Source organism: Lichenostomus cassidix, chromosome 4, assembly GCF_008360975.1.
Source record: "Lichenostomus cassidix isolate B80296 chromosome 4, HeHo_3.0, whole genome shotgun sequence".
Lineage (NCBI taxonomy): Eukaryota > Metazoa > Chordata > Aves > Passeriformes > Meliphagidae > Lichenostomus > Lichenostomus cassidix.
In genome coordinates, this window is record NC_139484.1 from 45,281,273 (window position 1) to 45,306,352 (window position 25,080).

At 40.2% G+C, this 25,080-nt stretch overlaps 1 protein-coding gene, 2 long non-coding RNA genes and 2 other non-coding genes across 7 annotated transcripts in view; 2 read left to right on the forward strand and 3 right to left on the reverse strand.

Moving 5' to 3' along the window:
• Positions 1-1,878: 1,878 nt before the first annotated feature.
• On the reverse strand, positions 1,879-4,528 carry LOC146438371 (uncharacterized). The gene is made up of 4 exons (XR_014851749.1): positions 4,423-4,528; positions 3,997-4,120; positions 3,062-3,170; positions 1,879-2,158 (listed from the first exon to the last, which is right to left on the reverse strand). It is a non-coding gene; the product is annotated as an uncharacterized LOC146438371 (long non-coding RNA).
• Positions 2,773-2,891, reverse strand: LOC146438372 (small nucleolar RNA SNORA26). Its single transcript, XR_014852130.1, has one exon. It is a non-coding gene; the product is annotated as a small nucleolar RNA SNORA26 (small nucleolar RNA).
• On the reverse strand, positions 4,187-4,309 carry LOC146438373 (small nucleolar RNA SNORA26). The gene has a single exon (XR_014852131.1). It is a non-coding gene; the product is annotated as a small nucleolar RNA SNORA26 (small nucleolar RNA).
• Positions 4,529-4,590: 62 nt separating the features above from the next.
• On the forward strand, positions 4,591-9,975 carry LOC146438374 (uncharacterized). Its single transcript, XR_014851750.1, has 3 exons — positions 4,591-5,078; positions 5,884-5,961; positions 6,237-9,975. It is a non-coding gene; the product is annotated as an uncharacterized LOC146438374 (long non-coding RNA).
• A 1,768-nt stretch (positions 9,976-11,743) lies between these two features.
• USP46 (ubiquitin specific peptidase 46) overlaps positions 11,744-25,080 on the forward strand; it is a 31,985-nt gene continuing 18,648 nt past the window's right edge. The window contains exons 1-4 of one of the 3 annotated variants that reach the window (XM_085058968.1): positions 11,744-12,307; positions 12,698-12,796; positions 13,262-13,383; positions 24,528-24,608. In XM_085058968.1, the coding sequence (XP_084915094.1) occupies positions 12,790-12,796; positions 13,262-13,383; positions 24,528-24,608 (210 nt within the window). In that variant the 5' untranslated portion in view covers positions 11,744-12,307; positions 12,698-12,789. The remainder of the gene's footprint in view (positions 12,308-12,697; positions 12,797-13,261; positions 13,384-24,527; positions 24,609-25,080) is intronic. The other 2 variants (XM_085058969.1, XM_085058970.1) reach the window with 2 other exon arrangements.

The following is a 25,080-nucleotide window of genomic DNA, read 5'->3' on the forward strand; positions in this document are numbered from 1 at the left end:
GGCTGTAAGCCAACTAGGTAGCCCCTGACTAATCGCAGGCAAACCTGGCTATTTTTCTCCCATGAGTGTTCACTTCTCCAATGAGTAACAAAAGGGAAAATTGCAATGTTATCACTCATTTAGAGGATAGCATTCATCAAACAAACCAAGTTTCTTTGTGAACTGCACAGCCCCAAACATACAGTCCTCCAGGGTGGTGTTCAGGGTAAACGAGCTCATTTGCACCAGTGAAGTTATCAGGTTTAGACCTACTTCACATACCTAGACTAACACTAATCCCTTTGTTTTGCTTCACTACTTTAACATGATGTATCGTAAATGCAGCTACGTGAGTGATGCCTGAAGTGACTGATTTACATCCCAAACAGCTTGTAGATGGAATAGAAGCAAGCCAAAGTTAATTGAGGAGAGATTTCTTATACTCATGCAAAGTCATAGAACAAAGTACTCTCATGTGACTTATCATTCCAACCAGTTTCTTCAAAATGAGCTTTCAGCATAGAGTAATAGCCCCCATTGAATGATAACAAATAGATAAATGTAAAAAGTCATAGGGCTTATAAAAATGTGAAATTTATACTTTAGTTGAAAATACAATCTCTGCTTTGACTTTGTGTTGTCAGTTCAGTTTTGAAAGAACAATGTCTTATATTTGCCTAGTTATTTGAAGATTGGTGAAACATTAAGCGTTCACCAGTCAAGTAGAGTATTTCATTCCTGACTTCTCTCCAGATGTATTAAACACTAAACTTACTCCATTTATGCTGTGTGAAATTAGAATAATAGTTCATATCTATGATGGACTCTTTTCATTAAGATTTATAACCAGATGTCTCATAAAAAGAGAACAGCAAAGGCTGAACCTGACATGCAGAATTGTCACTTGGTGGCACGTGGGCATCTCTTCAAAAGCTACAGCAAATTAAGACTTCACTAACAGAGCAATTCTATTGGCAAGCTTTTACACCAGAGTTCCAATATATGTGTAAGCCACTAATGTGAAAAATATATCATCTACTTCAGACATACTGACACAAAACAAAACTTCAGCTGTCAGTAGCAGAAAGGTGTAGATCCTAGAACATTTCTATAATAAACTCCTTGAAACTTAAGACAAATGTCTCCTTTTAAGAAAGGGGGGGAAAATAAGTGGAGAGTACAGAGCAGTTAAACTATCTTTTAAAAAAAAAGGCAGAATACTCAGAACTAATCCTGGCTACAGACTCCAAAATATGCCAGTTCTGACGAGATCCTTGTGGACAGAGCAGCAGATGGAATTTTATGCCATTTAATGCATGATGATCCTGGAAAGGTAAACAGCAACCCTAATTCTGAGACAGCTTCTGATTCCTTCGGAAAGTTCTGAAAGCTCACTAAAAAACATCATGCCAAACAATCAAATGTAAACAAGCTTGCTGGTTAAGGAAAACAGGAGTAAACATTTAGAAATCACTCTATACCAAATGTAATCAGTTAACACTGAACTTGAGAAGCAATTTAGAAATCCTGCACAGGACAGACATAAAGCCATAACCCCATTATGCAAGACTGAATAGACTAAAATCTAATCCTTGAGCATGGCTACAGAAGACAGAGGTCTATAGAACAGTTGGCAACTTATGCAAAAACATACAGTAATAACAGAAATAACTTAGGAGTCGGCTGGTTGATCTCTGTGCCTTTGCATTACAAAATACGTCAGAAAACTCAGATCAAGAAAAAAATGGTAAGAGAGCCTTTTCAATGGATTTAAAAATTTAGGATTAAGTTTGCACATGGCAAGAAATGTTTCTGTGTGACAGCAAAAAAGTGTTTACATACATGAAACTAAGTCTTCATACAAGGAATACTTTAACAAGAAACCCTCAGAATACAAACTTTTGGCAGCATACTCATTTTATTTCAATTAATCCACAAACACAGTAACAAACCACAGTGATTTTTGTTAGGAAACCTGTTTCAACAAATGGTGAGGTTCCTGTTAAACATGATCATTGAAGGCATATAATTTTAGCCATTGCTTAATTCCACTTCCAAGACAATACATTAGAGGTGACAACTGGAATCATCTCATATGAAGTCAGAAATCAGCCACTCAGGAAACCATGGAGTGATGTTTAATGTCAGTTCAAGTCCTCGGCACATGCTGTTTTCATCCCTGTAAAAGAAGTTCTATTTAACTTGCATCATGCACACACAAAATAGGCAACTACCCTAAGGCTGATCTACATGAACCTTCTACATGACACTAACCCTTAGGTCAGAGCCATTTCTCAACAAATTATTTGTACAGGACAGGATTTTCTTTTCCCATACCATTAGTACGGATTCCATTCCTGAGGAGCAGCCGTATTAGAATAAGCCTATCCAGTAACTATCACAAGCTTTCCTCATATTTTTTTGCTATTCATTTTTGGCTAAATCTACATAAAGTTTCAATAGTTACCACAGATTTTTCACCAGTCAAAACTATCTTGTTTTCCAGAAAGGAGTAAATTAAAATCTTTTAGATATAAAAGACAATGCATCCACTATAATCTGATAATCCTTTTCACATTACATACCTGGAGATCAAAGAATTGACAAGAAACTCTTCACTCAAGACATTTATCACATAGGTTCACAAAGCACAAAGAGATTTGAGAAATATGAAAAATATTTACATGAAAGTGCTATTGAGATTCATATATAACAAGAGGACAGTTCAGAATCTTCCTACAAGCCATTAAAAAAGTTGATTTAGCAGATTCTGGAAGTTTAGCAGTTTTATGAATGTGTTCCTCGTAAGCATGATCCAAAGAAGAGTTCCAACCTCACCTCTGGGTTTGCGAGAGAACTTTTTTACCCCTCTGTGTTGGCCACTTAAGACACTGCCAGACTTAAGAGGGCAAAGCATAAAAGGGGAGTAGATTATAGTATATTATATTGTTTTCTTATTAACTAAGATGATCTGAGCTTGCCATTTGTTCAAGAGATATCACAATTTGTTTGAAATTTGAAAATTATCAAAGAGCAAGATTTAAAACTATTGACAATTGTCACTGGATGAGAGTGCACTTACCTTCCAGTAGAAGGCATTACTTATTCCAAAAAAGCCCTGAGAATTGCTTCACATTTAGGTGTGATTATCCATGTCTAGAACATCTCATGGATGAGGTTAAGTGAGGCCTCTAAACAAACAAAAAAAAAAATCGCAAGTAATAGTTAACTACAGGCTTTCTCAAAGCCACATTCTACAGAGCTGTTATTAGGTGTTTTGAAAGTAATTTTCTATTAAGTTGCAGAAGTCATTTACATGAAGTAGATTATCACATCAAAACCAAGAGCAAAAGGCAGTCAGTGGTTCAATTTGTCAAAAAGGTACTTTTCACTAGCCCACTCAAACTACCTAGAACATATTGATAACATCTTTTAAAATACACTTTTAATGAGAAACAATGGAGTTTACTGAATTGCTTTCAGTGCTGGCGCTACCGAGGTAAGCTGTAAGTGCGCAGATGCGACTGAATCTTTGCCAGACAATTCCTTGCTACCTTGTGTCTACTTACAGATATATTCACCTTGTTACAAATTACACAGACCTCAACAAAGAGACATCAAAAGATACTGTTACAGATGAACTAGAAGGCTGCAGGGAAAGCCCAAGAAATCTGGGACTTTTCTTTGTTTGAAGCCCATTTGAGCCCTTAGTCTTAAGTGTCTATAGCCTAAACACTGCAGGTAAGAACTGCAATTTTCTCGATATGGCCTATAAAAACTTAATGTAGTGACTCAGATTTAAGGTCTGTGAATCGCAATATCTGCGATTTAAAGAACAGAATAGTGCAAAAGTTCACCAAGAGTTATTTTGTCTCAGAGACACAGAGCAGCAACCCTATAGACACACACTCGTCTTTAGAAAGTCTCTGAATTCAAAGCCTTCACTCATGCAGGCCGAAGCCTTTTCTTCCCAGCCCCAGGCTGTAAGAGGAGCGCTGAGCTCGGTGTTCCCCTCACCTCAGCCATGGCCGTCCAAAGGCGTGAGCGCACACGGCCAGCGCTTCCTCCCGCCCAGGCCTGCCGCGCTCGGCCTCCTGCCCATCGCGGGCATCTGAAGGACTCGCCGCGACCTGGGGATACACTGCGGAGGGAGAGAGGCATCAGCCGGGCAGCGAGGGGGCCATTGGGGGGAATGGAGGGAGGGGCTACTTGTGCCTCACGACAGGATGCAGGACGGAGGGAAGGGCTCCGCACTGGGTTTTAGTGAGGGAGAGCTGCTCTATCCCCCCGTGTTGACTCCCCGGAGCACCGCCAAGCTCCGAGAGGGCAAGATGTGAAGGGAAAGCGACACAGGTCCCATCGCCCCCAACCCCAGGCCCAGGCCCACAGCCCGTCCGTGCAGAGTACGGCAGTTCCCCCTGAGAGCAGCCGCTGCCACCTTACCGCGCCCAAGGCCGGCGAACGGAAAGGACGAGTGGCCTTTCACTGGGGATTAAATACCTCCCCGCGCTCCCGCGAGAACCCGCGCGGCTCCCGCTGCCGCTGTCTATTGGCGGGGCCAAGGCGCGTGACCCCGCGCGGGGCGGGGCGGCAGAAGCCCGCTGGGGCAGAGGGCCCTGAGGCGGCCTGGAGCCGGGCACGGCCGGAGCTGAGGGACGGCACGGCACGGCCCGGCTGCTCAGCCGCGCTCCCCGCGGCGCTCATTCAGCGAGGCTTTCGTAGGGACGCGCTCGTCATCCCTGCTCAGGCCGGGTTTGGGTGCCCGGAGGTCCTTAACGCAGGGAAACAAAAGAGTCTTCGGTGTGAAGTGGCAGATGTGTAGCGGTTTTGAGGCGCTAAATACCGCTGATCTCTGTCTAAACTCTCTCTAAGCCCTGCTTAGGAGGCTTAGGAGCCGTCTGTGAGGATGGAGAGGCAAAGCCCCGAGCCTCGCTAATGCCCTGACGCAGAGCACATGCAGCCGTGCTGGGCTGCCCGTCAGGGTGACACGGTGGCACCAGGCTGTCCTGACCCGCTCAGCACGGGCACAAAACACTGCTGCTGTTCTGCCCCAGATAAATTGTGCTGCCTGGCTGGAGATGCTACTAAGAGCTTTTGGAGTGACTACGAGCAGATTAGTATAAACAGGGAAGTAGTAATTTGTAACACAGAGACTTGGTATGTTGCCCAGCAAAGCTGCTGGGTAGGAATCACAACATATCATAGAATATACTGAGTTGGAAGGGACCCGTGAGGATCTTCAAGTCCAACCCCTGGCCCTGCACAGGACACCCCAAGAATCACACCATGTGCCTGAGAGCATTGTCCAAACTGAGTTGAATGAAAGTCCCTGCTTCTCAAAAAGGTGTGCATATTGCTGATATTTCATGACTTCCTGTCTCAGCGAGAGACAAATGTCTTGTCTCAGGTCGATTTGCTACCAGCACAGCACCCGTAAGTTTGTGGAAAGAGCGAGTTGGCCCACTATACCGTATCTGAACCCCGAATTTAAGTTACTGGCAACATCTAAACAATCTAATTCAGCCTGAAACAAATAGCCACATAGTTGCAATCAAGGAGTGACTCTAAAAATTGTTTCATGCCACTTCTTAGTCTAATTCTTGATACTCAAAACATTGTTGCAGATTAACCCTGTGCCAGTTAAGTTTATTGTCTCTGCATCAAGATTACAAACCTATCTCTGGTCTCTAGGCAAATTAGTCTCTGGTGATAAATTTGTGAGACATGTAGTTTTAAGTTATTTCAAGTGGGTTCCTCTGCAATGACTATTTTTTACAATCAGACACCTAAGTCAGATCAGTCCTTTTTGTAATGTAGTCAAAAAGATGAAGTGGCATCCAACCTTTAAATTTTTACTGCTTATGACAATGGGATTTACGTAGAGTTTGGTTTCTTCTTTTCCAGTACAGAATGTAAACTCACCCTTCCGTTACAAAGAAAACCAGCAAACCATAGCAAACCAGTGATCAGTATTCCTCCCAGGTGAGAATTTTAATAATTCACATAATTCTACGCCTTTTTCTTGCCCTTCACAAGCTTTCTTCTGTTTTCCCCATACAAAGTTTGCATTGTTTGTCTTCTCACTGGTTCCATGAAACTTAATTTTATGTCTGATAGTGGCACAACTTCAAGAAAAGGAATGCAGAGGCTACCTGACCTGTCTGCCCTTTTCCAAACCCTCCCTATAGAATAAAATAACTGTCCTTTAATAAATTACTGCAAGGGTCAGATGTGGATTTGAGCCTCTTCACTTGCAGGTTATTTCTCCCATTTCCTGGAAAAATGCCGTAACCACTGAGTTGCTGCCTAGAAGGCTACGAGCAGATCTGCTGTTTCCATGTTTGTGAGAGGTAACTTTTATCCAAATGAGCTTCTCGGCTGGGCACTGAGCCTGCCTACAACATGGGTACTTTGGGGACTTGTGAGAAAGAACACAATATTGGTGGAACTGAGTACAGGTTAATTTTGAGATTAACCTAGATCACTAACCAATAGAGATACAGGCCTGGTCATGAGCAGAACTTGTAGGAAATTCAGTTATCATGGGGCCATTCTGAAATTAGTTAAGTGGCAGCAGGGTAGATTACTGTTGAGCTTTTTAAGGAGTTAGATGAACTGAATTAACTTGTTCAAATCTTGAAGAGTGGTGCCCTAAATAGTCAAATCTCTCTTTGCCAGATGCAAGAATTAAGTCACAAAGTCACTGGTTTCATACTTCTTGCAGAAGAAAGACTCTTGAAAACCACTTGTTTAAAAGCATTATGAGTTTACCACAATGCACAATTGTCATATATGTACCATTTCAATTTTACCGTCTTTCTCCACACTGATATTCAAGAAAGTAAAACCTCAATATGACCATCAGTCTTTGCAGGTGAATTACAGTACTCAATGGCCTTAAATAAATGTTATTAGGTTTGGAACTTTAGAATGTAACAACCTTTTATATATATACACACATATATATATACACATACATATATACATATGTACACACATATGTATATATAAATATATATATAACTATATATCTACAATTTGGTTAAAACTTTGAGATGGTATTGTAATAAAAAGTAATTTAATTAATTTATGCACAATTTAATAAAATGAAAAGGCTGTTTTAAATTCATACTGAAAATAGACTAAATGCTGCTTACAGCTTATCTGTCCTTTGGATTTTTTTTTTTTTTTCAGAATGTTTGTGAGTTAAAATTGGAGCCTGTAAGATAGAATAAAAATAATAAATATAATCTTGGGAGAAGGGGAAGGCAAGCCAGAATTGTTATTTCCTTTCCAGAGGCAGAAATAGCAATATATTTATGTTAGAATCTTCAGGTTTCTCTTATTTTTGCTCAGGGAGTCTCCTTTTGTTTGATAAATTACTTCTATGGTTCAAATTTTTGGTTACCACTTTCCAACCAATATGTATGATCAGAATTTAAACAGTATTCTTCCACCTGAAAGCACATTTTGTTTGCCAGTGAGCTCCCTTGCTAAATAAAATGCCTGATAAAGAGGCCATTATTCAAGCTTCTACCTTCTGGAAATGCAGGAATATTTTTATTTGAGTAGTGACCGTGGGTCAGGTTAGTGTTTTTTAAACTGATAAAGCAATACACTGAAGTTCTCTTGTTGTCGTTGTTCCAAGCTCTTAACACAGTGTACCAGAAACACAATTAAGCAAAAGGAAAAGGACAGGAGTAAGATATGAGATAATCACACCTCTAGGCCATTATCCACATTGAACTGACTGCAGAGGCTTTAACAGCCTCTTCTTAGAATAGAATTTAATGGCTTTCACTAGAGAAGAATTAGACCCCTCGGATTTACTCAGTCAGCTTTTGGTACATCAACATCGATATATTTGCATCTGTCTTATTCTGCTGTCTTTGGGCTTTCAGATCTGGTGTCTGGCCAAAAATGATGAGGTCAGATGCTGTAAATGTGTTTTGTTTTCTTCTGTAAAATCACAATTTCTGAGAAAAAGGAAGAGATGGTATTCTCTACTTGCCAACTAGTAAAATGTTCACAATAGCAAAAGGTAGGCAAGATTCAGGGATCAATTTAATGCAGTTTTATTTTCCATGCTTTATCTTTAGAATCTTGAGAAGTCATACTGTCACCAAAACATGAAGTTTTACAATGTTTTCAATCAGGAGAAATAATTTCTCAGGTAATTTGAAAGTGTTAGGTAGGGGTTGCTTTGAAGATGACAGTCTTAAAGAAGAATAGTAGTTCCAAAGTTGGGTTGGTTTTTTTGGTTGTAGACTCTCCACATTTTCTATGGATTTCCACAAATATTTAATGGACTACAACTCACTCTTACCATTAGAATTTCAGGCGCAGGCTGGAATGGTTTCCATGGACCTGCTGTGAGCCATGTGCCACAGATTCAATCCAGACTGCAAGTTGGCATTTGGCATTTTACTAAAGCCATCAGTCTGTTCTGCAGTGAGGGCCAAGCTTAATGGAAAATCCTGATTTCTCATTCTTGTGTCTACACATTTGCCACTTTGTTAAAGACATTTTGCTGGGTTTTGGTAGAACATAATTGGAAATAGAAAACATAAAAGTTTGTAAAATTCTAATCCTACATTGTCAGCACTGAAAGTATTTCAGATATCTGAATTCTCTTATAATTCTTCTCATATATTTTACATGCTTCCAGAAAACCTTAGTATTGTTTTAACTGCCTTTTCCATTTAAATGACCTTTTAGTTGGTTGGAAATATATCCTAAATTTGATCTGATCCAAACTCTTGTTCAGCAAACTGACGAATGATTGCCTATTTCTGGACCCGAGTTTATTACAAGAAAAACATAAATGAACCCTCTGTGGAATTTTCCAAGATTTCTGGAGAGGAAATGCAGTATCCTCTTTGTAGCACAGAATGAGCAGATATTCTAGTCTCAGATTTGCTAGCAACTTTCCTGTGTAACTTCGGACAAGTCACTAAATTTCTGCTGCCTATTTTCTTGCTTTGTAAAAGAAGCTAATATTAACTTGCCACCCAATAATTTGACAAGTCTGAGTGAATGCTTGAAAAGTACTCTGAAAAAGTCAGATGGAAAATATTATGGGAGTGCATGGCTCTGCTAGCCAAAGAGGATATTTACAGTAGATCCATATTTTATGTAGTGAAAAAAAATGTTCAAGTGTATAACCAGATGAGACCAAGACAGATCTAAAATTAAATGCAGGAGGTATTTTTTGACCTTTCAACAGAAATTATATAAGCACTCTTATGTTATAAATAGTCCTTTGTTTTCCTTCTCTTTGTCTAACACTCAGAAGAAACACAGGGTCAGTTGTTTGTTGTAAAGAGATAGGGCAATGCTTTAGAGTGGAAACAATTGTGCACTGTTCTTTATTTATACAGTTCCTATAAAGTTTGTAACTAGCATTTGTTGCACTGCTTAGCACTTTTTTAATCTTCAAACAGCTACAGAAATAAAGTTTATATTCCTGAAAATGACAACAGCGGAAGAAAATAAAAACACACACCAGTCCATTTCAAGAATGAAAGTTTCTTTCCTCTTTCCTGTTTTGATATGTCTGAAGCGCAAAAAAGCCAGTGTTAGATTATTGTCAAACTGACACATAAATACTTGTATATTATTCCCTATTTTTATTATTAATCTTTAGAAATATGACATGAAATGTGTCCACCTTTAAATGAAAGTATTTATATTAGCATTAAGTAATATTATACTGAATTCTTCATAGAATTATGTATGTACATATTTACAAATATTTCCTTGAATAATCAATAAGTGCTTAATTAGTAGCAATTTAATTTTGTGTAAAAAACAAGAAGTTTAATGAACAGAAACAACTGAAAACTTACCCTGAATTCAAGTAATTGGCATTTGAGAAAAGCAAAATTATGAAAATAACGCTTTTTTCTTTTTTGTTTTCACACTTTCTGTGATTTCTCTGGAGTTTGTATTATGGAAATAATGTTATTGACATTAAAACATATGTGAGGCAAATGGCTTTATTAGATACTGCATTTTGTTTCATGTAAATTTTTAATCACCTTTCAAACCCATTAATTTGCTTCATAACTTTTCACTGACAGCAAGTATGATTCTCCAGAGTAAATTGGAAAAAGCAGGCTGCAGCAAAGAATACATGATTAGGCTTCTGGAATAAAAGGAATGAGGGTTTAAAAATCAGGTGCAGTGCAGTACTGTCCAGTCCAGGCTGCTTAGAAATGCACTGGAGACTGATCAGACCTTCATTGCTTCAGTCCTGACTAATTCCCATGTTCCCTGGTTATGTTGAGAAAACCTGTCATATTATGTGTAATCCAGTCCTCTGAGTTTAAGCAAATTTAACACTTAGGATCAAATTCACTCATAATTGCAAGACCATGAACTTAATAGAATTATTCCAAAGATTTTTTTTTCCTCAGTGATGTTATTTGATGGCTCTTTCTCATAGTGATTAGTGGTTTTATGAAGCAGTTTAGTGGCCCTGAGGACTTCACTCTATTATGTCCAAAAATCTTTCTCCATCCTGTATTTTGAATGTCTGCAATGATTTAGTATAACTAATCTGACTTACTGAAGATAGGAGGTTCTGTCTCTGTGACATCTCCATTTTGACTTTCTTTGCTGAAACTGTCAACAGGATGCCAACTAATGCCAAATTTGATACTGTTTTTATAAAGTGGGCGCTTGTCCACAATGAGCTGGATTGAGGCCACTTAACTAACAGTATTCTCAGGGCAGGAATTTGTCTTAAGATGGGACTGCTGATGCCAGATTTTTACTAGTAATCATAGACCTTCTTTTGAAATTATAATTTAAAAAAATACTGACTTTAGAATGCTTCCTGTAAATAAAGCCTGTGGATCCAAGCTCTATAGGCAGAAATTATTTTATTCTAGCATCATGAAATGAAATTAAATGCGTAGCCAAACATGAGCATGTCACACTTCAGGTGCTGTTAGGAGCAGAGGTGTCTGTAGAAATATTAGTAGCTCTCTCTCTTCATTTGAATGATTTCCTCAGCATAGCAGAGCAACAATAAATGGGCCCTAAGCTTCTGCTGTAAAAAAGCAACATCTGCTAAGGAAAGGGGAATTCTAAGATAAGGATTGCCCCAGCTGAACTCTGTTCTTGCTTCTCCTGGAGATTTACTATATGACCTCGAGTTAGATATTTAACAACCATGTGTCTATTATCACGAGTGTAAATTTAATACACTCACACTGCTCTACCTTAGAGGAAGGCACGGGCCTCGACTTGCTTGTGTTTGAAGTGAAACAGGTTATTACATTAACCGTGTTTTATAAATGCCACATGTTGTGAACTTGCGAGTGAGCACTTGCACACGTGGTGTGGACACAGTCCCAAAACAGCATTTGTGAAGATAAATGTTATCTGCTTGAACGGCAATACAAAGCACCGACTGTGGGCAGTAAATTACATTCCAGACTACGGTTCTGGGTTTTGCAAGTGCCTGGGCTCCTGTGTACCTCTAATTAGGTTGGGAGAGCTTGTCCCAAAGCGCAGTGCCGCCGTCACTGCCACAGATCCAGGTCGTCCTGCCTGCACTCTGCCTTCCTGTCCTTCACCCTACTGCCCGGCGGTATGGTTTTGTACTCGCCGAGGCCGAGTTTCGCAGCCCCGTGGCCACTGCAGGCCCGACGACTGAGGCACCACGGCCCCTCTCGGAACGCCCGATCGGAGGGGCGGCGGGCGCAGCCCCCCCGCGCCCCCTCGGCCCCGCAGCGCATTGGCTGCGGCGGCGGCCGCCCCGCCGGGCCCGCCGGGGTGCCCGGTGCCGGGCACTGCCTCTGACCTTCCCTTCCCTTCCCTTCCCTTCCCCGGCGCTGTCAGAGCGGATCAGCGGGCGCGGCGCTGCGATGGAGCGGCGAGCGGCAGCGGCAGCCGCCAGGAGAGGAGGAGGAGGAGGAGGAAGGGAGAGATTAGCGCGGTGCCGGCTGGCGCAGAGGCGCGGCTGAGCGCTCCAGCGGGAGCCCGGGGCCCTGCGGACTGTGCGAGAGGCAGAGGCGGAAGGAGCGGAGATGCGGCCGCTCTCCCCGAGCTACTGAAGCTCCCGGTCACTCGCCCGCAGGAGGGAGGCCCGGGAAAGTCTGTCCTTCTCGCTGCTCTGCGGGCTCAAAGGGTGCCTGTGCAGTCCCCTCCTCTTGCTGTTATCCCAGCCCCGGAGCAGGAGCCGCCGCCGCCCCCTATCCCTTCCTGCGCTCTTCCCACCATGAGCGGGGCTGTTTTCACCTTATAAAGATGGCGGTGTGGGATCGCTGCAACCTTTAGACTAATGACTGTCAGAAACATCGCCTCCATCTGTAATATGGTGAGTGCTGGCGGGGGGCGGGAGGCACGGCAGCCCATGCGGGGGCCGGCTGGGGGGGCTGCCCTCGGCGACTCCGTCCCTTGCCCCGGTGGCGGGGGAGCCGGGCAGGCTGCGCCGGGAAGTGCCGGATGGTGTTGGCCGACGGAGAGTGACGATGTCCCCAGCAGTTTTCCCGGAGCAGCCCGGGCGTGGGCCGGGGAGGGACGGAGATGCAGAACCGGTGCGGAGCCCCCCCGGAGCGGGTCTGGCCCCGGCCGAGGCGCGTTTCAGACGGAGCCGTGGCCTGCCCTTCCTCCTCCTGCCCTTCCTCCTGCCCTAATAATCCTGCGAAAGGACCAAAATTGGGTTCTGAATCCACATTAACTCAGTGACCCTGTTTAACCCTCTCAGGCAGGCACCCTGTGGTCTCACAGGGCCAGGAGCTCCCCATATGACACAGAAAAGGAGGATGTTTAGATGCCTAATAACACTCTTGGATCCCGATGCTAGGTACCTGTTCTAGGAAGTCTTGGCTTTAGAGCTAACAGAGTATAACTTGCACTGCATGCTGCTCAAAGAGGACTGCCGTTTGTAAAGTACTCTTGAATCACTTAGCTTTCTCTAAACCAGACTAGGCAATTAGGAGGGAATAAGAAGACATTAATATTTTTGTTTGTTGTGTTCACTTTGCTACTTTTCTCCCCATGAAACAGTTGAAAGGATGCTTTCTGCAATGTGTTTGGGTTTAATTTTAATTCTAACAAGCTTGGAGGACCTAATTTGGTTTAGGTTTTTGAAACTTCTTGTGGGGAGGAGGGAAAGCTCCGACTTTGTTAAAGGTTTAGTAATACAGTGAGGCAGTAGGAAACTTGCCAAAGAAATAGTTGCATGCTAAGCACCCCAATTCAAACAGAAAAGAATCCTATTTCTGTACTTATTGGGTTTTTAGTCTGTATTTTTCACCCTTATTTCCAGGTTCTTCAAGAGCAGCTACACACAGTTGCCAGCTTCCCTCCATGTGGTGCCCCAGCATGCCTTGTGCTGCTGATGCCACACATACCATTCATCTGCCCTGGAGAATGGAGCCTGTCTCTAGGGTAAGGCAACAGGCACAGCCCCAGAGGCCTGGTTCCTGCGGGGTCTGGGTGAGGGAGTGCAGATTGCAAGCCTGCTCCCCTTCCACGTGTCCACACTTCCACTTCAGTGGGATTGCTCTTTTGTTTCAAACGAGATGCCTGGGAAATCCCATGCATAGTTTTGATTTCAACCTCAGTCCTCCCTTTGAACTAGGGTCTGAAATGCAGAGAGGGTGAGTTGGTTCTGGGGTTAAAAGAATTAAAACAAAATCCAGACTTGAGGTATAATTACCTCAGTTCTCACCTTTCTTCACCAACTGTGACCTGGTTTCTGAACTTTTCATTGTTCTTAATGATTTCCAGTCCAATCGACCAGGAATACTGCAAAGAGAGATTCAGGAAACAGTACAGGACTGAGGAGAAAATCTGAGTGCACTTACCTTCTCTCTGAGGCAGGCTCCAGTATTTACTGCTGATTAATGGTGGATGTGATGTCCCGCAAACTGTATAAAAGAGCACCACATGAAGGGGAGTTGGAGGTTCATAGGTGGAGGTAACACCTTGGCATAGAATACTAGGAATTCTGACTTTTTTGATTGCTTCAGACAGATGCACTTTTATGCAGTACACTTCTTGCAAAGACTGAACAGATTCACAGCAGAAGTGATGAGGTTGTTGTAATGGTGTGCTGCTCAGCTGTCGTTGCCAGTATATCCTGCAAAAGTAGCATCTGAGAGATGGAGAGACTGAAGGGAAGAAGGAGAGTCTCAAGCAGAAAAGGCGTACAAGGACTCATAATTCAGGGCAATTCTAGCTCATGGTACTGTGACAGAAGGCGAAGTCAATAATGATGATAAGGATGTTTTAAGGCTACATATTCCTTGAAGTCTGTGTACTTAGCTTTTAGAGATGCTATATGCTATATTGTGTTGGTCACATTTAATCTTTTCTGGATAACCTACAGGAACTGGAAGTTCTTTTAGGCAAAAATAAAAAAAAAATTCATGCAAGTGTTGGCAACACTGCATGATGGCTCCTCCAAAAATGTCCATTCTGATTAGGTGGTGGACTTGAACTCAGTGGTCTTTAGAAGGAGCTATGACAACCTTCCAGAAGACTAGAGGTATAAAAGTGAACCTTTATAAAACCTAAATATTTGCAGTGCTAGTTTGATTTAGGGCATCTGTAGAGATCTATCAGACAAAGATTCTGATTCCCAGACTTTGTTCCCACACTATACTATAGCGCTTGAAAGACTAAGCTACTGATAATTTGTGGACTAAGAAATTGCTGTGTAATTCTTAGGTAATATAATATATTTTTCTATATAATGCTTCATAATAGTAGGTTTCTACATTTTTTTAACCTGGTTTAACTCAGTAATAAAAACAATAAGTGTTCTGGTCTTTATTTTTACCCATTCCACTTGAGAGTGTTCACAGAGGATTTTTGGTTTTGGTTTTGTTTTTTGAAATAAAAGCCCCCAAAATCCCAACGATGATTTCTGGTTGACTTTTGGGGCGGGGTGGGGGAGTAGTGGAAGAGAGACAGAGATGGCAATTGGTCCTGAAATACTTGTCCCTCCCTGAATGCAATTAGATTATCTCTTCAATGGTAGTCCTTTCTTGACTAAGTCTTTTTGTGTGCTTTTGTCCAAGTGCCCTGATGTTCTGAAGGGAAAAAAATGGCTGAAATGTAGCTGAATTAATTTAGCTCAAGAGAACCTGGCTAGCCAGCATTTTTGGATGTATATTTGCTATTAAGTTGACTGACTGACATTTGGTATCTTGCGTTGTTATTTTGACCTCCGAAAGGTGGTAGAGATGGTTAGTCTTTTCAGGAAGGATCAAAACAAGTAGCAAAACAAGGAAGACAGGGACAGTATTTAACTTGCTTGCAAAAGATATTTAGTACTATGTATCACTGGACGAGCTCTCAGATGCTGAGACAGACACAGTAGGAGCTAGCCAGTAAGAAAAAAATATTTGGCTGAGGAAGTTTCCACTTGGCACATTTATTTATAGCAAATATTTAAATACAAGAATTTAAACTTTTAGCACAACTTCCTAGAATTAAACAAAATTCCTCTATTGTCTTTTACCAGTTTTGTACCCTAAGTTATAATAATAGCAATAGTTCTAGTTATTATTCACTGATTTTTCTAATGAGAACTAAGAGCTAAAGCTTTTTCTGAAGGGATGGAGGGGATGAAAGCAACTGTGTCCAAAAGGATTGGTGGGAAATGTAGGCATGAGGGCCACATTCATTGAAAAGGAAGGTCTAATCCACAAAATATTCAATTTACCTGTCCTTCAGACACTGTAAAAGCTCATTCGCTCTGTGTGCACACCATGTTCACCACTGAGGGATGTATACAATAGGCAATTGTCATCTTTTGTGTAGGACAGGTACAATAGATGTGGAGAAGCATAAGATACACTGGAAAAGCTCTATTTGAGGGAATACCAACAGCCAGTGCCTTGTAACACCCGTAGAATGTAGTCACCAACTAGGGATGTGATGTAGTCCCTTTGGTTATTTTTTCTGTTAAATAACCCAATGACTCAAGTAGTGAATGCTGGTTTAAAGATAGATAGGCATTTGGGCATTTCATACCTACCAAAATCCTCTTCAGTATGCTTCTCTCTTGATGAGCTTTAGGTACAGCCTTGAGTTCTGAGTTAAGCTCATGCTACAGCTGTGGCCTAGGGATATTACTGTTATGTGCAGTGAAGGATATCTAACCATTTCAGAATGTATTGACATATATTCATACTTATCTGGCTAGCAAGCTCTGTGGACCATATTTCTTTCTTTTAGAATTCTGTTGAGAACAGGTATTAATTCCCCTCTTTCATAATTTTGTAATAGTATTTCAAATATTCCAATTAGCACTTCTGACAATTTAATAAACAGAGTACTCTAAACACATTCAGATTTCTCTTGTACAAGGTATCAGCTGAGATACCTCACAGTTACTCCTGGTAGTCATTGTATAGAAATCCTTTGGAAAAAAGTTCCAGTTATTTGGATTAATTTAGGTTTTTTATTGGTGTATTATGTTATTCTTTCTTCTCGTAGTATCATAGTTATGAGTTTCATAAAAATAGCTGTTTTTCTGCATGAAAACATTCACAGAATTAATCAGGAATTATGTGAATACCTGTGAATTTCAGCTTTCTCTTTGAAATAAACAAAGAAAGAGTTTCTAACTATCTTAAAAACTGTGGAGAAAAAATATACAAGCCTAAGAGTCTTTACATTCAGGAACAAGAATAAATGTTGGATATTTTTGTTTATTTCTTTTTAATAGCATGATTTGAGAGACTCATTGCAGGATTTATTTGAACATAGGGCATCGGTAAAATGAAGAGAGAAACTACAAACAGATTTGGAAAATGCTTGATACAAAAAATTTACAATTTTAAAGCTGCAAAAATAGTAAAATCCTGTTTCATACAATAACTATTATTAGGTTACTGAATTGATCACTATGACTTTCAACTGGATTTATTAATTTGGACAACCTGCAGTGTGTATTTATTCACGTCTTTTACATCTTCTCATAAATAAAGGCGAAATATGCCAGACAATAAAACAGTTATCTGAAAGCCTATTTAGATTGATAAAGGAGAATAAATTTTCACAACTGATAAGATTAGTTAGACGGTTCAAGCAATGCAGTTTTTAGAAGCATAGTCTCAAGGGTGCACAATTTCAGTATGACATATAAAATTTAGTCACAAAAATATGTATAAGTATGAAGAATATGAAGTCTAATTATTGTAATAACTTTCTGAAGCAATGAGAAACTTGATAGTATGGCTGACAAATGGGTACTGGACCAACAGACAGAAAGTGTGCACTTAATCAAAAGATAAACAGAAGTCCCCAAAGGATATTTATTATTGGGTAGAGGAGTATATTCAAAATGAGAAACATCCTAATAATTTCCAAAGTATAACTTGGAGTAATGGCTGAGGGTTTTCTCGCATAAATGCCTTTTAATGGCAAAAGTGGTTATTATGTACTTACTAGCTGTTTAGAAGGTAAGCACAAAAGGACAATTCATGAACACAATGTGTGGTTTACTGTGTGTTTCTTTTAGATGCATGTAGTCTTTGGCTTCATGTTGCTGAATTAAGAGTAAACCAGTGGTTATGCTAAACACCTCAATAAAGGAAACTCTTAATTACAGCTCAGCAAGGCTGAGTGAATCTGAATTATGGAAGAAATGACATTAAAAGCAGACTCTGGACCCTGATTAACGGTGTGTGGTGGGCAAGTGCCACACAGGAGGTGAGGTTTTGATGGATTTGAAGAGCCACAGTCTGTGGAGTGTAAGTCCAGACAACCAGAGAAGCAGTCAGCCAATTCTCTTCTGCTGATCTTCTTTTAGCTTCAAATATTGTCCTTGGTTGGCTGTTTGGTAGATACATTTATATCCATTTATGTACATTATGTACTTAAACACCACAGTGTATCAGTGCTTCTGTTTCCCATTCTGTACATGGTGATTCTTCTCTTCATGTGCAGAATCTTGCACTTGTCTCAGCTCTGAACAGAATTCCTCTAAAGGAAAAATATTGTAAAAAATTTTTTTTTAAATTCTAAACCTGTCCTGCAACATAACTGCAGCCCTCATTACTCATCTTGTAGAGAGATTTAATGAAGATATTCTTGTTTCTGTCTCTAGGTTATCAAAGAGTATTCCAGCTGGTGCAGCTGTGATGGAATTTAGACAATGCCTTGCTTTTAGAATGCTCTGAGACACCACATATGCAGTCTAGGTGGCCTAGAAAAAAATGTTACTGAAGAAATTAATAGTCTGTAAGCAAATCTCAATCTTTTTTTACTCTTGAAGCCACCTTGATGCTATGCACTTTGGAAAAGGAAACTGGGCAAAATGAATAGTTTTGCTACTTCTTCCAGCAAAAGCCTGAGTGCCACTAGTCAAAGAACAGTTAAGCTGGGGATAGAGGCAGACTCATGAGAGAATATGGAGTTGCAGTTCAGTAAAAGCTGTCTAATCCTGGAAAGTTTAAAGATATTTTCTTTTTAAATTTCTTATGGATATGGACACTGAACTTGCAACACTTCACACGAACCTCACTTCCAGTACTTGGTTGCTTTGTGCTTTGAGACAACCAAGTTTATCAGCTATGTAAGACTGAGTGCCTTAAAAATTTAGTCCAAGGTTTTAAGTGGTTGAGGATTTCAGGTCTTGCAATTTTTTATCTGTTTCTTAGTTACCGCACAGTAAAGAGCTGAAGTTATTTGCGGTATATGTGATACTTAGATCTGTATGTAGAAACCATTTAGTGTAGCTGGCAAAAAAAACCCACAAATGTTAGACCTCTCCTTTCAAGCTCTTAGAATTTGCCTTAATAATCAGAATACTCTTTGGGAAAAAGGCACAAAAATAATTTATTTAGATACATTTTGGTATACCATCTTTCCTACAAAAATATGAATACACAGTGGTTTTTCAGTCAGTCAAGGTCCTTTTGGTGTTTACTATGATCCCCTATGTGTTTTCACAGCACCCTCTCTTTCCTCTTTTTTCCTTGTGGCAACTAAGACAAAAAATACCTCTGCTGGAAGAACAAAAACATTTCTTTGCAGAACAAAGAGAGAGCTAATGTAGTTAAGTTCAACCATCTTGTGGGAATTACACTTTAAAAATTACAGAAATGCTTCAGGTTTGGCATTTAATATCTATGAGTTTTTAAGAAGGCTGGTTCAGCTATTTCATTTACTCACCATATCTCTCTGAAAGCTGAGATTGTTCCTGAGGATAGCCAATGTCCAGCACTGGTGACAGGCGATGCACCTATTGAAAGTAGCTGCATTTATGCTGCACGCTGTGATAGTGTTAGCTCTTCTCTTACTCTTGTTTCTTTATATTGCTTCTGAGAGTTAATTTTGGGGTTTATTTACAGTTGCCTCCTCTTTTTTGACTTATCTGTCACTGCCATTTGTTGGCCATGAGGCCTTCCACATCTTTCTTTATCTTCTTTTTCCCTTCCCTCCCATGTGCTGTGTCTTCCAAAATCCTGAAATCTAGGCTGGCTAGCCCTGAAGCCATTTCTATTTTTACTCTGATTTCTCCTTTACTAGCCCAAACATCACCGTTAGTTTGTCTTAAGTCTTCGGTTTCTCCCTTCAGGAAACAAGTTTGTTTCTATCGTGTTGCTCCCACTTTTCCTGAATATTAAGAAAAAAGAAATCTAGTCTACAGAGGCATATGATCTGAAACCCTTTGTCATGGACCAGCCATCGTCCTTTATTAATCTCTTGCTCTTTATATATTTTGTTAAATTTCTGTTTTAATTGTTCAATTTTTATGTGGTTTTTTCCTTATATTTTCCAGATTTTCTTGTGAACAAGAGATTTCTTATTTCTTATTTTGTCTTTGTACAGACATATTTTTCTGTACAAAGAAAAATTTAATTAATTTTATGTTTTCATACAGTGTTTCTGTTTATTTAGTGATACCCACTTAATAGGTGGCTTGTGAAAAGTCTTAGTTTCTTTACTATATTAATTTATTTTAAACACAGGCATATTTCTAGAAAGTTAGTGCCATTTTTTATAGTTCTGTCACAGTACAAAATTTAGTCTGATTTGTTGTCTTCTGTTGACGCTATCTTTCATATTAGTCTTGTCCACTTCTTATCCTCCATAGAATAATTGTATTTAGATTACTTTGTTACATATGCTTTAATGAACTAATCTTATTGTTTGGTGGGGGTTTTTTCCTGAAGTTTTTTTTTTTTTACATGCTTAAGTGTAAAGGAATACAGGGGTTTTTTTTTTAATCTGTTTCCTGTGATGCAAAGCACAAATGAAACTCTTACCAACATTGTCAGAAATTTCAGCTGAAAAGAAAACTGGCAGTCTTATCCTTTGGAAGGTCTAGGGCAAAATAACAAGAGAACAAAATATAGGTCATATGGGCAGAATGTTTTTGGAGTGATGCTGTGGTAGAAATCTTGGCCTGAATTGGCCTGTGCTTGGCTATGTCTCCAGCACATAGCTGTGTCTTTGCCATTTTACAAGTGATGAATACTGATTGTTGAATTCAGTGGTAAAACTTCTAAGAAATCAAGGTTCACCAACACCACAGAATACATACTAGGAGTTTCCACATTGACCTAGTTCTCATTCTCATAAGGCCTGGCTACCACAGTCACTTCACTGCATTTCCTTCATTAGTGGACTCTTTTAAGAAGGAGCCAGTCTCACTTCACTGCATTTCCTTCATTAGTGTACTCTTTTAAGAAGGAGCCAGTCTCCTTTACTGTCTCTATACTCTAATATGAATTTATTTAATACTCCCAAATCCCACTTCATTGACTTATGCAGCCTCTCCTCACTTCAGGCTCTGTAGCTTCACTGCTGCTTCTGCTTAGTTTTGTGGAACTACAGTAGATTCATCTGCAGTAGGATATTTCTCCTAGCTGAAGCATTCATAAAACCATGGAGAGTGGTTGCATTAAAATGAGCAGGATTTCACTATAGAAGTAACCAAAATAACTTGCTGGGAGTGAGAACAAACACAAACATGCTGAAAACCATGTTAAATAGCCATGGTTGACTTTTGCTGTAGATTAACCTCAGTAGACTAACATGTTTTCTATATTTGATACGGTTTATTTAAACTGAATACTGAATCACCTTTAACACATCTCTAATAACACTTTTTTTCCATTTTAAAGCTCGCTTGGGTGTACAGTTGCTGGTATACTTTGGCTGAAAAATTTCCTTCTTCTGTCCTCATGTCAACTACTTACGGAGGAGATTTCGTATACAAAACAAGTAATATAAATTTAATGAGACATGGTTTGACTTTTACTAAGTTGCCTGTCTACCTTTTTTCCTCCATATAAGAAATAGATCCTTCTTTGAAGCATTAGGTCTCTGTGCTTCTTACCTGTGCTCCTAGGCTTCTTTTTCAATGGATTTAACAGTATCTTTTTGGACACCTCAAAATAAACCAGACTGAAATTGCCTTTGATACAAGAAGGCACGACTCCTAATGAAGTCTGAGCAAGTTATGTCAGTTTACCCAAAGACTGAATTTAGCCTGTTTTGTTGGATCACTGGCACACATTACTTCATTTTATATTTGCAACAGCCAAGGCCTGGTTTTGGAGAGATAAAGCTCCATGATGAGATGTTACTAAGCATATGCTTTTTTTCAGCAGCAAGTACTTTGGACATTTCCATGCAATGTAGAGTTTTTATCTGAAAATTGGTTAGTACACATGAATTTATTTGGTTCTCAGTGATAATTTTGTTTGGTAAATCCTGATTCTTGCTCTTTCTCACAATATTTACAAGAAAATTTAAATGCGAGAAAGGATTTGTCCAACCATCTGGCACCCTCTGAAGTAAGAAACCCTGGCCCTGGAGGAAAGGCAAATGAGTAATGTAGGAGCAACTAGTTAGCAGAGCACTTGCATCATATTTGTCTAACAGCATACACTAACCTGTAATTTATGAAAGAGTAGGAGGTTACGTTTAGATATTTCCATAAACTTTAGCGGGATAATTTATTTCAGCATGGAGAATACTTCCTACAAAACTGGAAAAACACCCATTTCAGTCTTACATTAGGGAACTTGATTGTAATGCTAAAAGGTCAATCAAAGAAAACCTTTGCTTTGATCTGAATGCTGTACAATGAGTATTAACATGAAAATATTTTTCCTCAGAAGCTGCATTAATCCTCTGTAGTCATGTTTCACTTGTATCAGACAAGGTTTTAAGGGTAATAGTGGCTGTTTTCTTCACTGCTAATATCAGATAGGCACATGTCTATCAGTTTCTTCTCTCTTGGAATGTCAGATGCTTTGCTGAATATGTGCATCTTTGGCAAGTCTGACTTTCCAAGCAATGAAGCTAATCTTTTTATGGGACTTATATAATTATCACACTGTCATCTCTGTTGAATGGTAGCCAATAATTGCTTTGATCAATCTTTTTTTCCAAGTTTCTCACTGAGGCTTAGCAGAGCCTGGTGAGAACATATATCCCTTATGAAGCTTCATTTACATGCTTGTAAAGTACTTCAGTCTTGAAGGGATTGTCTGGGAAATAACACACACTTGGTCTGAGCAATGAACTCTGTGTATGTGGAGAAAGGGAGAGAATGGAAAAAGATCTGAGAAGGGGATGTGAAAAAAAATTCTTTGGAGCTTTTCTGGAACCTGCCAACTTATAGGAGATGTTTTACTTTCAAGGCTTGCAAATTCTCAAAGAGCACCTGTGCTGAGTTTCACACTGCTAATTCTGTTGACTAAAATAATTTTCTTTTAATGAGTTGTCATGAATCAGTAATCAATTGGCAAGCAGTGGTGATGGTAGGTGCAGTGAGGAAACACAAACTAGGCCTTGGGGAGAAGATGGGGTAGGGACATCAGAATTCTAAATATCTGATTACCAGTTACTTTGAAAATTTTAGCTGATGAAGTCTGAGCAAGTGTTTACATTGACTTCATCAAGGCTTTCGACACTGTCTCTCACAATGTCCTCATAGGCAAATTCAGGAAATGTGGACTGGGTGACTGGACAGTGAGGTGGACTGAGAACTCACTGATCCCAGAGAGTTGCTATCAGTGACATGGGATCTAGTTGGAAGCCTGACATTAGTAGTGTGCCCCAAGCTTCAACACTGGGAATTGTTTAACTTATTCATCAATGGCTTGGATGAAGAGAGAGACATCCTCAGGAAGTTTGCTGATGACACAAAGCTAGGAGGAGTGGACAGTACCGCAGAGAGCTGTGCAGCCCTTCAGAAGGGCCTCAACAGGCTGGAGAGATGGACAGAAGGGAAATTCAATGAGGGAAAGTGCAGGGTCCTGTACCTGGGGAGGAATAACCCCCTGCACCAGCACAGGCTGGGGACTGGCCTGCTGGGAAGCAGCTCTGCAGAGAAGGACCTGGGGGTCCTGGTGGACAACAAGCTCTCCATGAGCCAGTGATGTGTCCATGCGGATGAGAAGCCCAGTGGTATCCTGGGGTGCATTAGGAAGAGCATTGCTAGCAGGTTGAGGGAGGTGATTCTGCCCCTCTATTCAGCCCTGGTGAGGCACATCTGGAGTGCTGTGTCCACTTCTGGACTCCTCAGGACAAGAGAGACATGGAGCTCCTGAAGCGAGTCCAGTGGGGGGAAACAAAGATGATTAAGGGGTTGGAGAACCACTCCTGTGAGGAAAGGATGAGGGAGCAGGGCCTGTTCAGTCTCAAGAGACAGCTGGGGGGGGGAATGCATCAATGTCTATAAGCATCTGAAGTGAGGGTGTCAGAGGATGGAGCCAAGCTTATAATGTCTATAGGAGTGATGACATTTGCTTTGGCAGCAATCTACCTTGCTCGCTCGGTAATTTAAACTTGTTATAAAAAGGGTATTTTAATATAGCAAAATGACAGGTAACATACCAAATTAGTGGTTGTAATTACCAACCAGCAGTTACCTAAACAACTTTGCTGCTGGAGTGAAGATACAGCTGAACATGACTTGCCACATCGGGGCAGTGACTAATAGATGTAACAGTGCTTGGATTTATGTGCTCTTTGATGTTAGATAGGACAAAATGACAGGTATATTACATTTGCTTTTAGCATTTGTGAGGTTGTTACCAGAACTAGGTGCCAATCTGAAGCCCAAGTATTGTTACAGGCCAATGATTAATTAAAAGGGATTCAGGAGAGTTTCAGTAATGCTTAGAAAACCTGCCTTACATCTAGGAACTCGTTTTTAGGGTTGTGCTTAAGATCAGCTATTATCTTTGTGTGAGGCAAGAGAGTAATGGGATCCAGATGTCCATGCACACAGTAAAAATAAGTGGGAGGTAGGTGTAGGAAGAGCCACTGTTGTGACCTGTTCACTTCTAATCAGCCATTACTAGAGGGTCCATGCCAGGCCAGTTCCACTACCCAGATTTGCAAATATTTTTATTGGCTCATGAGACTGCTGTGCTTGCCTATTAGTAAGACAGAGTTAGCTTAGCTAATCACAGTAGAAAGGAAAGAATTATTTTCTGTCTTGGTACTGTCCACAATTTTATTTTAGAATCTTAATAATCTAAATAATTTCTTCCCTTTTAATTTTCTTAGTTTGGTTTGGGTTTTGATTTTTTCCCCTTTTTTTTGTACAGGGCACCAATGCCTCTGCTCTGGAAAAAGACATTGGCCCAGAGCAGTTTCCAATCAATGAACATTACTTTGGATTGGTCAACGTAAGTACCATTTTCATTAGGCAACCCATATGTATGCAACCCATAAATACCATTTTCATTAGGCAGCACAGTACTATGGCTTTGATGTTATGTGAAATTTGCTTTGTTTCTTGGTTTTGTTTGGGTTTTTTCTTGTTTGTTTGTTTTGTTTTTCTCTCTCTCCCCTACTCTTATCAATCTTATTCTAATGTATCATTTTTTGGGTTTTTTAAGTGCTGCTCAGGTTGCAGTTTTAGCCAAAGTGGGCTGCAAAACTGTATCAGATGTTTGAAGATGGCTTCATATAACCCCAGAGAGAACAGTTTACTGTTCTATGGATATTTCCAGGGATTTGAGTATACATTCACTAAAGTTAAATGTCTATTTTAGCTGTGAAATGGGAGGGAGGAAGCAATGAAAGTATGCACAAGTTTAGGTACAACATTCTGCATTGGGGACTCCTAGAAGAAGCTTTTTTATTTGACCAAGGAGA